The sequence below is a fragment of the Camellia sinensis genome, chromosome 5 (genome assembly GCF_055761805.1).
Source record: "Camellia sinensis isolate YWXY chromosome 5, ASM5576180v1, whole genome shotgun sequence".
Lineage (NCBI taxonomy): Eukaryota > Viridiplantae > Streptophyta > Magnoliopsida > Ericales > Theaceae > Camellia > Camellia sinensis.
In genome coordinates this window covers 149,301,824-149,313,216 of record NC_138965.1, presented here as the reverse complement: position 1 = coordinate 149,313,216, position 11,393 = coordinate 149,301,824, and the positions used below count along the sequence as shown (strand labels likewise).

At 33.1% G+C, this 11,393-nt stretch overlaps 1 protein-coding gene across 1 annotated transcript; it reads left to right on the top strand.

Moving 5' to 3' along the window:
• Window positions 1-1,042: 1,042 nt before the first annotated feature.
• LOC114282878 (GDSL esterase/lipase At1g54790) lies at window positions 1,043-4,727 on the top strand. The gene is made up of 5 exons (XM_028225647.2): window positions 1,043-1,509; window positions 2,074-2,274; window positions 2,397-2,563; window positions 2,956-3,226; window positions 4,311-4,727. Exons 1-5 carry the CDS (start codon window positions 1,275-1,277, stop codon window positions 4,577-4,579), a joined length of 1,143 nt encoding a protein of 380 aa, XP_028081448.2. The 5' UTR covers window positions 1,043-1,274; the 3' UTR covers window positions 4,580-4,727.
• The last annotated feature ends 6,666 nt before the right edge of the window (window positions 4,728-11,393 follow it).

The following is an 11,393-nucleotide window of genomic DNA, read 5'->3' as shown; positions in this document are numbered from 1 at the left end:
ATAGCTCTAAATAATATTTTTATTTACTATTTTAATGGTTCTTTTTTTCAATTATTATTTTTTATTATGAGAAAAATATGATTGTAATTAGATAGCATTAAAAAAATTGTAATTTGTATGATTGAAGTTATCTACTTTTCTTTATAATTTAATTTTTTTAATATGATTGAAATTAGATAAACATAAACACTTACAAAAAGAAAAATGTGATTGTAATTTGTTCAACAGTTCTAAATAATCTTTTTATTTACTATTTTAATGGTTCTTTTTTTTAATTATTTTTTTTATTATGAGAAAAATGTGATTGTAGTTAGATAGCATTAAAAAAAAATGTGATTTGTATGATTGAAGTTATCTCCTTTTATTTATAATTTGATTTTTTAATATAATTGAAGTTAGATAAATATAAACACTCAAGGGGGTTTTTAAGCAAAAGGGGATTTTTAACCCCAATGCCTGTGGGAGTTTTAATATCTCAATTTGAATTTTCTAAATTTTTTATTAAAAAAAAAAATTCAGCATTTGTTGATTTGGTCAAAATCTCCTGATAAGCATTTATTAATTTTTTCTAATCCACATGCCTGCATTTATTGATTTGGTCAAAATCTCCTGATCAGCATTTAAAATCCCCTCATACAAATAACTATAGATACAATCTGTGTATAGTTACTGCAGTACCATGAAAAAAATTACAACCCAATAGTTAAATTATTATCATACAACCCAATAGTTAGGGATCATGAAAAAAATTTCATGAAAATGATCATGAAAAATTTATAATTCTTAGATTACCTTGATTAGTGTGTGGTGCTTTATTCTAAGTGTAATCCAAATGTCACAAAACTTTCATGATTATTTTTATGAAATGTTTTTCATGATACCTAACATTGCTATTATCATACCCACATAATAATTTATTATTAATTAATAATATCATATATGGATAATGACCTAACATTAAATTATTATTATTTTTTTTTCACAACCACCGTTTAGTGCTACGAGGTTAATATAAGCCATATTCACATCCCAAGATTAGTGCAACACAGTTAATACAGGTCACATGATACATACAAGGATGTTATTGGCAATTACTACATTAACTTGAATGTTTTTGGGTTCCTCAAATCTAAAGCAAACTTTCACTACACACAAAGTCCACCACATCCTTTTTATACATATTGTGAAAGGTAGGTAGTTAACTCAACATTACAACAACTGCAACAACTACAAAACTACAGCAACAAAAACAATCACTATTCCCACAAAAAGACATGGCTCTCAAAACCTCTCTCCTCCTAATTATTGCCCTGTGTTCTATCTTCTCACCTCTCTCCAATTCCATGGACTTCAATTTCCCAGCAGTTTTCAATTTTGGTGATTCGAATTCCGACACTGGTGGACTCGTTGCTGGGATGGCCGAGCCCCTTGAGCCCCCCAATGGCCAGATTTACTTCAAAAAACCATCCGGGAGATTCTGCGATGGCCGCCTTATCATCGATTTCTTGAGTAAATTTTCCCATTGATTGAAAGTTTTCTGTTGTGTTTAGAAAATTAGTTTTTAGCAGTTTGTGTTCCCCTGTTTGCTCTGCTATTCACTTCACCTCTGTTTTCTTTATTGTAATATTCCCCTCTTTACTCTGTTTTAATTATTCTAAAATTGGGATTTCTAAATTATGCCTATTGATTGAAAATTTTCTGTTGCATTTGCAAAATGCGCCTGTATTTTCAAAAACAAAAACAATGGGAAAGTTTGAAAATACATATTGTTTTCATTTTGTGCCCAAAAAAAAAAAAAAATAATAATCAAAAATAACCTTTGGGAGTTTCTTAAAAGCTGGGTTATCCTCAGAAAAATTTCTTCAAATGTATTTTTAGAAAAAAATGTTGCCAAACAAATTTTCTGTGTTTGTTTAAAAACCCCAGTTCTTACAATATATATATATATATATATAGAAAGCACCACAAAAATGATGTGACATTGTCATTTTTATAAAAAACATTTGTATAAATTTTCTGTTTGTATTTCGTTACTGATTCTTCTTCTTCGTTGGATGCGAATTATGTATGCAGTGGATGCAATGGATCTGCCATTTCTAAACTCATATTTGGATTCAATTGGATTGCCCAATTTCAAAAAAGGATGCAATTTTGCAGCTGCAGGCTCTACCATACTTCCTGCAACTGCATCGTCTGTCAGCCCGTTTTCATTTGGTATTCAAGTCTCTCAGTTCTTGCGTTTCAAGGCTCGGGTTCTTTATCTCCTTTCTAAAAGTATGTTCTTAGTTAATTTCTAAATTCGTTGCTTTTACATGAAAAAATATAGCATGTGATTACAGAATCAAATGTTGGGAATTATTGAGAGACTGTTCATTGTGGTTTGAATTTTGTTGCAGCAAGGAAACTTGACAAGTACCTACCTGCAGTGGATTCTTTTGACAAGGGGCTTTACATGTTTGACATAGGACAGAATGACCTTGCTGGTGCTTTCTATTCCAAATCATTGGATGTAATTCTTGCTTCAATTCCAACAATTTTAGCAGAATTTGAAGCTGGAATTCAGGTCAGATTTCTTCGAAACATGGAGACACATACCATTGCAGTGGCAGTTTAAGATTTTTTTAGACCTCATACTAAATATTAGAATGAGGCGATATTATGTTATTGTGTCTTTGAAATTTTTTAAAATTTCCTACTGTCCTCTAGGCATGAACTAAGTGGCCTAATGGTTGGCAAAATTTAGCCCAGACCTTTACCAAATTTGAAATTATACTATTCAATCCTTCATTTTTTTCGAGTTAGACTCGGATAGCTCAGATTGGACCCATGCAAGTTACATCCCTAGTTTTCACATAATCATGTGATTTAGATAAGTTGGATTTATAAAAAAAGAAAAAAAAAATAATACTAATTTCTCACAATCTCCCACATTTTGTCTTGTGTTTGTTTCCTCAGAAACTATATGACCAAGGGGCCAGAAATTTCTGGATTCACAACACAGGACCACTGGGTTGCTTGCCTCAGAACATAGCAAGATTTGGAAGTGACCCATCAAAGCTAGATGAGCTAGGATGTGTGAGCTCCCATAACCAAGCATCAAGGCTTCTCAATCTTCAACTCCATGCACTTTCTAAAAAGTTGCAGGGACAGTACACTGATGCAAATGTCACATATGTTGACATTTTCACCATCAAATCTAACCTCATTTCAAACTACTCTCGTTATGGTGAGTAATACAGATTCTCCTTCAACAAACAAAATCTTATTTTCACTCTCATACAATCATTAGGGCTGGAAGAAAAATCAGTAGAACTAATTAAATTGATCGTTCGAGGCTGATAGAAATTTTGATTTTTGATTGATTTTTACTAAAACATTTTAAGGTTTTAAAGACAAAAATTTACTGACAAAATTACTTTTTAGTTATTGAAAGTGTCATTATTGTATTTTTAGCGACGAAATTGAACGTTTAGTGATAAAATACTATCTCTTAAGGACCAAATTTTTTTGTCTAAAAAATAAACATTTTTTACACAAAATTATTTTATTCCTAAAAGTGTATTTATTAAAAGCTTTTTTTTTTTTTGGTCTTTTTGAAACGGCCTTTAAGTGAAGACAGAAATTGGTTTTCTTTTTTTTTTTTTTTTGCAACAAAATTTTTACTATAGATATAGTCATTTTACCTTTTATATTATCATTTTTTTAGTATTAGATTGTAAGTTACCAGTGTTACAGGTTACAAAGAAAGAGAACATTCCACTCCTCACACTCTCTTCATTTATTTCAGATATGAAATTATGAGTTTCTTTAAAATCCTTAAATCTTTTGTGAATATGTCGTTTATAATAAAATGAAAAACAAATAAAAATTAGATGACTTAAGAAGTAAAATATATGTGAATAAATCTGTTTATTCTAAATCAAAAAAATCCATAAAAGCCCCCATATTTTCATATTTTTTTTTGTCTTTAGTAACCCTTTTTTTTTCTTCTTCATATATATAGGTGCATTGAAAAAAATAAATTAAAATGTTGAAAAAAAATCACTAAAGATAAAGAAGCACTAAAAAAAAAAAAATTAAAAAAAAAATCTGGAAAACAGTTTTCAAAAATTAAAACCAAACAAAGAAATTGTTTTTATGTTGTAATTACTCTTGAATTACTTGAATCTCAAACTCAAAACTTAACTATTTAATGACATTTGAAGCATTGCAAAATTCTCAAATAATATGATATAACTGAATGCAGAGCTTGTTTATCATGTCATTTTTAAATTTTGTTTTTAATTTTGTATGAATAATAAAATTTGCAGGATTTGAACAACCATTAATGGCATGTTGTGGCTATGGAGGTCCACCATTGAACTACGACAGTCGAGTCGCCTGTGGCCTAACAAAAGTGATAAATGGGAGCTCAGTCACAGCCAAGGGTTGCAATGACAGTACTGAATATGTGAGTTGGGACGGAATTCACTACACCGAGGCTGCAAATCAGTATGTTTCCTCCCAAATTCTCACTGGGAAATACTCCGATCCCTCCTTCTCCAGCCAGATGCCTTTCCTTCTCAACCTCAAGTTCTGAAAATCATTATTTTATTTTTATTTTGACAAAAATCTGTAATTTTATGTGTAATATTGTAAGTCATGAATGAATTTTAAGTTCTGACCAAATGGATATCATAGGACTGAGTTAGAAATGCAAGGATGACACTTCATTATTTGCTTCAAAAGTGTTATTGTACATCATCCTAACTTTTATTAAATAGCCCTGCAATTTTTGTTTTTTTAAAGATTTTTGACTAACCGTTTGAGGTTGTTTTAACTAGTGATTTTTTTGCTATTTTTTTGGTCTTTGGTAAACTTTATACTTTTGGGTTCTTCTAGATTATACAGATAGGAAAATAATTTTTTTAAAAAAAAAAAAAATCTAGAAAGGATTAAAAAAAAAAAGCAGTTAGACTTTTTTGGTTTGTTTTTTTAAAATTTTACATTTTAGATTTGCCTACATAAGATAGATTTGAAAAGTAAAAAGGTTTGACAGAATTTGAAAAAAAAATCACTAAAATATCAAAAAATTCAGAAAAAATTGTGACTTTTTTAGTTGTATGCCAAACACCCCTTAAATATTAAAATTAGGTCATATCTCATTGGGTCATCCAAAAATTAGGGACTCCATTATAAAGAATTTTTTGAAATTTTTTTTGGGTATTAGGCTGTCCACTAATGACGGTCACCTCTCCTTTTATTGCATAGTGTTCAGCATTAATGATTTACCTTCTAATATTTAGAAAATTAGGATATAAATATATTTAAATTTAAAATAAATATTGATTTCTACCCAAAAAAAAAAGAAAAGAAAAGAATAATATTACTATGAACTAGACATTCTTTATTAACATAGTTGAATACAAAAATATAATTATATAGTTGAACACATCATTTTATCTGCATTGATTTACCAAAAAAAAAATAATAACTATACTTATATGTCCCTATCTTGGGAAATATTATGTCACAATTATAATTTTTGTGGTATTTAATTATGACATATTGTGATATTGATTGTGCCTTGATTATGACTTATACAAAATGATAAATTATATGTACTCCCTCCGTCCCAAAATAATGGTCCCTTTTGGGGAATCTAACTTCTTTTGGTAGTACAATTATTGTACTTTAAAAAGTTGATTTTCCAAAATTACCCTTTGATAGTACATTTTTTTGGGAATATCAATGTCATAATTATACTTTTTATATTATTTATGAATTTAAAAGACAAAAATGCGTGAGACCCCCAGTAAACCCCACCCCCACCGACCCCCAGTGCCACGTGGCACTGTAGGATTGGAATACAAAAAAAAAAAAAAAAAACAGAAAACTGGCCAATGGAGGCCCGCCACGTCAGTGGGGGTCGACCCCCAGTGGGGGTCTGTAGCAGGACTCTTTAAAAGAAGGGCAAAATAGAAAATTTATGTTATTTTTGTACTTGATTTTTTAAGAGGGATTAATATTTTGGGACAATAAAAAATGGAATAAGGGACTAATATTATGGGACGGGGGAGTATAAAACATACAAAATAATATGACAAAATTATAAACCAATCATTTTAAAACAAGAAACCAATAGGCTTCGTTTGGAAAGAAGGGTTAGGTTGAGTTTGAGGCTATTTTAGTCATAAAAAGATAAAACAAGCTCTTTAGTCTAATAAGACAAAATATCACATCTAACTCATAATCATTATATCATTTCTCTCACAAAAAATAAAAAAAGTCAAAAAATCATTCCTAAATGAGACTTTTTAATCTCAGGCTAAAAAAGGCAAAAATTCAAAAAGTCAACCTACTTTCCAAATGAATCCTAAAAATGCTTTATAGGCTTGTTTGATGTCAACTTTTTTAATCTACTTTTCGATTAATTAAGGCCTCGTTTGGCGACTACATGTTTTATCCAAAAGGTCAAAAAATCACTATAAGTTGTCACATCATTCTTTTTATTTTTCGACATATTTTTTTTATAAAAAATCAAAAAGTTACTATAATAGCTTATTTTCAAACGAGGCCTAAATATATATATATATATATATTTCAAATAAAAAATACTAAGGATCCACTCAATTTTTTCACTAATAAAAAAATAATTTTTTAGTATTTATATAATACATCATCTTTTTTAGCAACAGTAATTTTATTACAAAAAAAACCTATTGTAAACCAAAAATTGTCACTAACAAATCATTTCTAAGGTGTAGTTGAGGAGGTTTGGAATTGTTTGAAATTGATGGGAGTTACATGAAAAATTAATTTATTATTTTTTCTTAGTATATTATTAATTGGATTAAGTGAACACAATATGGAAAAATTAAAGGTGAAATAGATAAGAATGAAATTGATACGAGACACAAAGTATAGAAATTACAAATGTAATTTTTTTGCTTTTATTTTTTGTTGGTTTTTCGGGGGTTGTGTTACAGTGGAAGCAATGGGGCTGCCATTTCTAAATCCATATTTGAATGCAATTGGGGCTCCAAGTTTCAGGAATGGATGCAATTTTGCAGCCTCAGGTTGTACTGTACTTCCAGCTACTGCATAATCTGTGTGCTCCTTTTCATTTGGGATTCAAGTAGCTCAGTTTCTGAGACTCAAAGCTGGGGTTGTTCAATTGCAACATGAGAGTATGTTCTTAGATCTTTTAAAAATAATTACAAGTAATGACCGCAAAAATTGTTGGTTTTTAGATTTATCATGTTTAAGAATAGAATTTCTGTTGTGTTTTGTGTGGGGACATATTTTGAGAGTGACATCACGTGGCTAAGGTGATGCTGAAGTATCAGTTGAGGTGCCACGTGGCCTGGTCACGTTGTCGAGATGATCTCGGCTAGGCCGAGATTATTTGCGGAGATACCGAAATCGGAGATAAGTAGATAAGGGACAAGAGTCCTAGAACAGGGGATGATCTCAGCCTAGATAGAGATAAGGCTCAAGAAGAGTTTATCTCTATCTATATAAGGGTCCAAGATAAGTATGGAGCCTAAGTCTATTGAAATAAGGCTTCTAAGGGGATCAGGTCATGGCAGGTTATAAAAGTAGAGTACCCTCGTGGGTTTGAGGTAACTTTTTACTTGTGAGTTTAAGCACACTTTGTTATCTTTGAGAGGCATCGATTACTGACTTGATCATCGGAATGCCCCCGGGTGGATGAATCATTACCGGATTCTTATCTTTCTGTGACAGGTTGTTCGGGCTTAATCTACTCTGCCGGTGCTCTCCAGCTGAGTTCCCTGTTTGGTTGTGTGGTCAAAAATCAATACCCACAATTTGGCGCTGTCTGTGAAAATTTAAGGAGACTAGATGGTCAACGATGGACAGAAAGAAAAGATTGGGGACAACATCCCATGAGGGAGTGGTAAACATCCCGATCCTAACATCGATGAAGAAAACCACAATAAAGGAGCATGAGATCAGAATCCTGGAGAGAATGACGTCGGCAAAGAGGGAGACGCCTCGAAGAAAGCAGGCCAAGACGAGTATTACAACGAAAATGACTTCCAGGTATAGAAGGATAGGTGCCTAAAGAGGTATAGCGAGATGAAGAGAATGGCCAACAAGTTGGTAGATCTACAATCGGTTGTCAACTTCATGATACAGAACAACGTCATGTAATCACTGTTTCCGTTATAGGACACACCGATGCCAGGGGCTAAGACCAATGCCCAGAAATGAGGGCAGAAAGCAATCTCAGTAGTCCCTCAGCTTGACAAAGAGAAGGAACATTCACATTGGCCTTCACAGGATGTCAGGTAAGCAGAGTCAGTGAGAGGTGAGTCTTAGAGGACGCCTCATACAAAGGGAACTTATGTCAAAGAACATTTGCACGTCCAGGGGAAAGGACTTTGCTTTGATACAGTGAATAAAGAAAAATCTAAGAGGACACACCACGACACCGGGAATAGCAAAAAGGCTGAAATCTGTTGACAGCCAAGCTCTTGGACAGACTAAGGAGGATTTGAGGGACTACTTGTAACAACCCCGACCTATGATTAGCGCTAATTCATGATTAAGTATGCCTAACAAGTAATTAAGAAGATATCCTGAGTTAATTACATGTGCATTGCATTGTTTTGTGTTTATATCTGTTTAACGTAGAAAGATCTGTTCATGTTTTTATTCAATTTGCGAATTAAAGGCCTTATCGGCATCCGATTTAGAAATTGACTTGATTTATGTGCTATTTGGAATTTTTAGAACATTATGGTAGGTTTAATCAAAATTTGATTTGGAACAATTAAATTAATGCCCACTTAATTAACCTTAATTAATTATCATTAAGTGAGCCTATACAAGGCTTCTTATATGCCTTCACCCTTTCTTTTCTTCATTCCAAAACATTTGAGCTCACACACACAAAGGCAAAAACGTGGGAGAGAGAGTGAGATAGAAGAAAATTAGGATCAAAAGTTGGGATATGGGAGAATTACTAGGAATTATTAGAGATTTGCAAAGAATTTGAGAATTGAAGCTTCCTCACTCATGCAATTTAGACTCTAGGTAAGAGTTTTAGTCTTTGGCCATGTAATGTAGTTGAATAATGTATGAAAACAAGTGAATTAGATGAATTCATGTAAGGATTGAGCTAGAATTGAAGAAAGATAAGTCATTCCATACATGCATGCATATTTATAGCAATTTGAAGTTGTTTTCAAATATTTTCCTCATGCATGTTGTAATTCTAGCATAAGTTGGAGAATTCATAACATTTCTCATCAATGGATCACATTTGATCATGTTTTAGAAGCCATGAACTCAAGTGAACACATGCATGCCATGTTCATACCATGTTTTTACATTTTAAGTTGAATTGTTGCATGTTTGACATACTTTTGGGCCTTGATTTCATGAAATGATCTTCGAACCATGATATTTTACAAGTTCCTAGATGTTTTCTAGAATTTTGGCCCAAGAAGATAAGTTTTGGGGTGTGGAATTCAAGCTTGGAGCTGGGGAGTGCAATTTGGAAATTCTAGATTTTGTATTTCTGCTCGAGCATCGGATTCTACGCTCGAGCGACGACCCTGTAATCTTGCATTTCCGCTCGAGTGACCAGAAGTTCGCTTGAACGTGAAATGCATGCTCTCAGAAGTTCATGTGTTTTTGTAGATCGCTTGAGAGACGAAGGTCACGCTCGAGCAAAGGTCTGAATCTCACGCTCAAGCGGGGATTGAGCGTCCGTTGAGTGAGAAAATCAAGCAACCAGTACTTTTTCAAAGTTTGTAGACCGCTCGAGCGAAGGAAGTTACGCTCGAGCGGACCCTCACATTTTGCATGTTCGCTCGAGCGTAGACCCTGTTTTCAATAAGTTTTGAAAAATGTTTTCAAAAACATTTTAGCATCCTCATTCCATTCTAGGTATTCCTAGGCCAAGATTAAAACACTATAATGAGGATAAGGGCTAGAAACACACTAAGAACAAATGAAATAAGTTACGTATAATCCGAGCGTGTGTTTCAATGTATGTATCTGTCACGTTATGTAGGTCACGCGCCTCAAGTTAAGTGAATTGCCTACTCTACTCATCTATTTAGAGCCACCGGTTATCTGTGAATAATGACTTAGTAAAGCTATGTTCAAGTTAAATTATTTTCTGTATATGGAATAAGATTTGTCCTATGAATGCTATGTTTATGCACTATGAATGATTGTTCATCTCTAATATATATATGACATTAATGCTATGATTCAAATATGCAATCTGTACCTGGATCGGAGGTTCCTTAATGGAACTGGCACGTTATCTGTACCTGGCTGGAGGTTCCTTTATGGAACTGGCAAGTTATCCATACCCAGTCCGGAGGTTCCTTATGGAACTGGCAAGTTATTTGTACCCTGCCGGAGGTTCCTCTATGGAACTGACAAGTATGATCTATGATGTTTTATATATGATTTGTTAGCGCTAACGAATGAACTATGAATGATCAAGCATGATTCCTGAATTATATATATATGCATTAAATGAGATCACAAATATGAATCGGTTCTATGCACGGACTTAATTACGGGACATTATTCATTTAACTCTTTACTCTGTTATTATTCACTAGGCTCCCGCTCACTATTTATTTTATATATGTAGGTGATCAGACACGTGACCAGGCTCAGAGTTGAGGACCTGGCGACTTAATTTTTGGTCAGCCAGCCTTTGTGCCTCTCGAGGAGGTTTCCGGTCAAGTAATGTTTAGAGGTTGTGTTTTTGTGGATGTATAAGACTTAATTTCTTTTGACTTACAAAAAGGTTTTTTGTTGTATATACATGAAGTGGGATATAAATACTGTATTTTAGTTTTAAGATTTAAAATTATCTGTCCCATGTATGTTTTCACAACTCAATGGACAATGTATATTTTATATATTTGCTTCTGCAGCCCCTAACTATATGTTATCCTGTTAAGAGGCATTTGGTAATCCAAGGATTACTGACCGGTTACAACGCTAAACCTATAGGGGCAAGTTTGGGTCGTGACACTACCTCAAGAGGAAGCGACAGAATGCTAAGGTCATATCCCTTGTCAAGCCGAGAATGTCGTTCTCTGTGGAGTTGGATAGGTTTGAGGCCACAAAAAAGTTTCATATGCCGAGGTTCCAAATTTATGACGGTAAGTCCAATTTGAACTTTCATGTCGGCTTATATATGAATTCAATGGCTTTGTATACTGAGAACGAACAGTTGCTGTGCAAGGTGTTCCTCTCATCCTTTGGAGAAATCGCATCTGATTGGTTTTACAAGTTGCTGAAAGAAACTATGAAAAGTTGAGAAGGCCTGGCCGAGATGTTTGTGGCGAAGTTTGTTACAAACAAATTGCAACCACTAAGGGTAGACTCCTTGATGGCTCTAAAAATTGGCG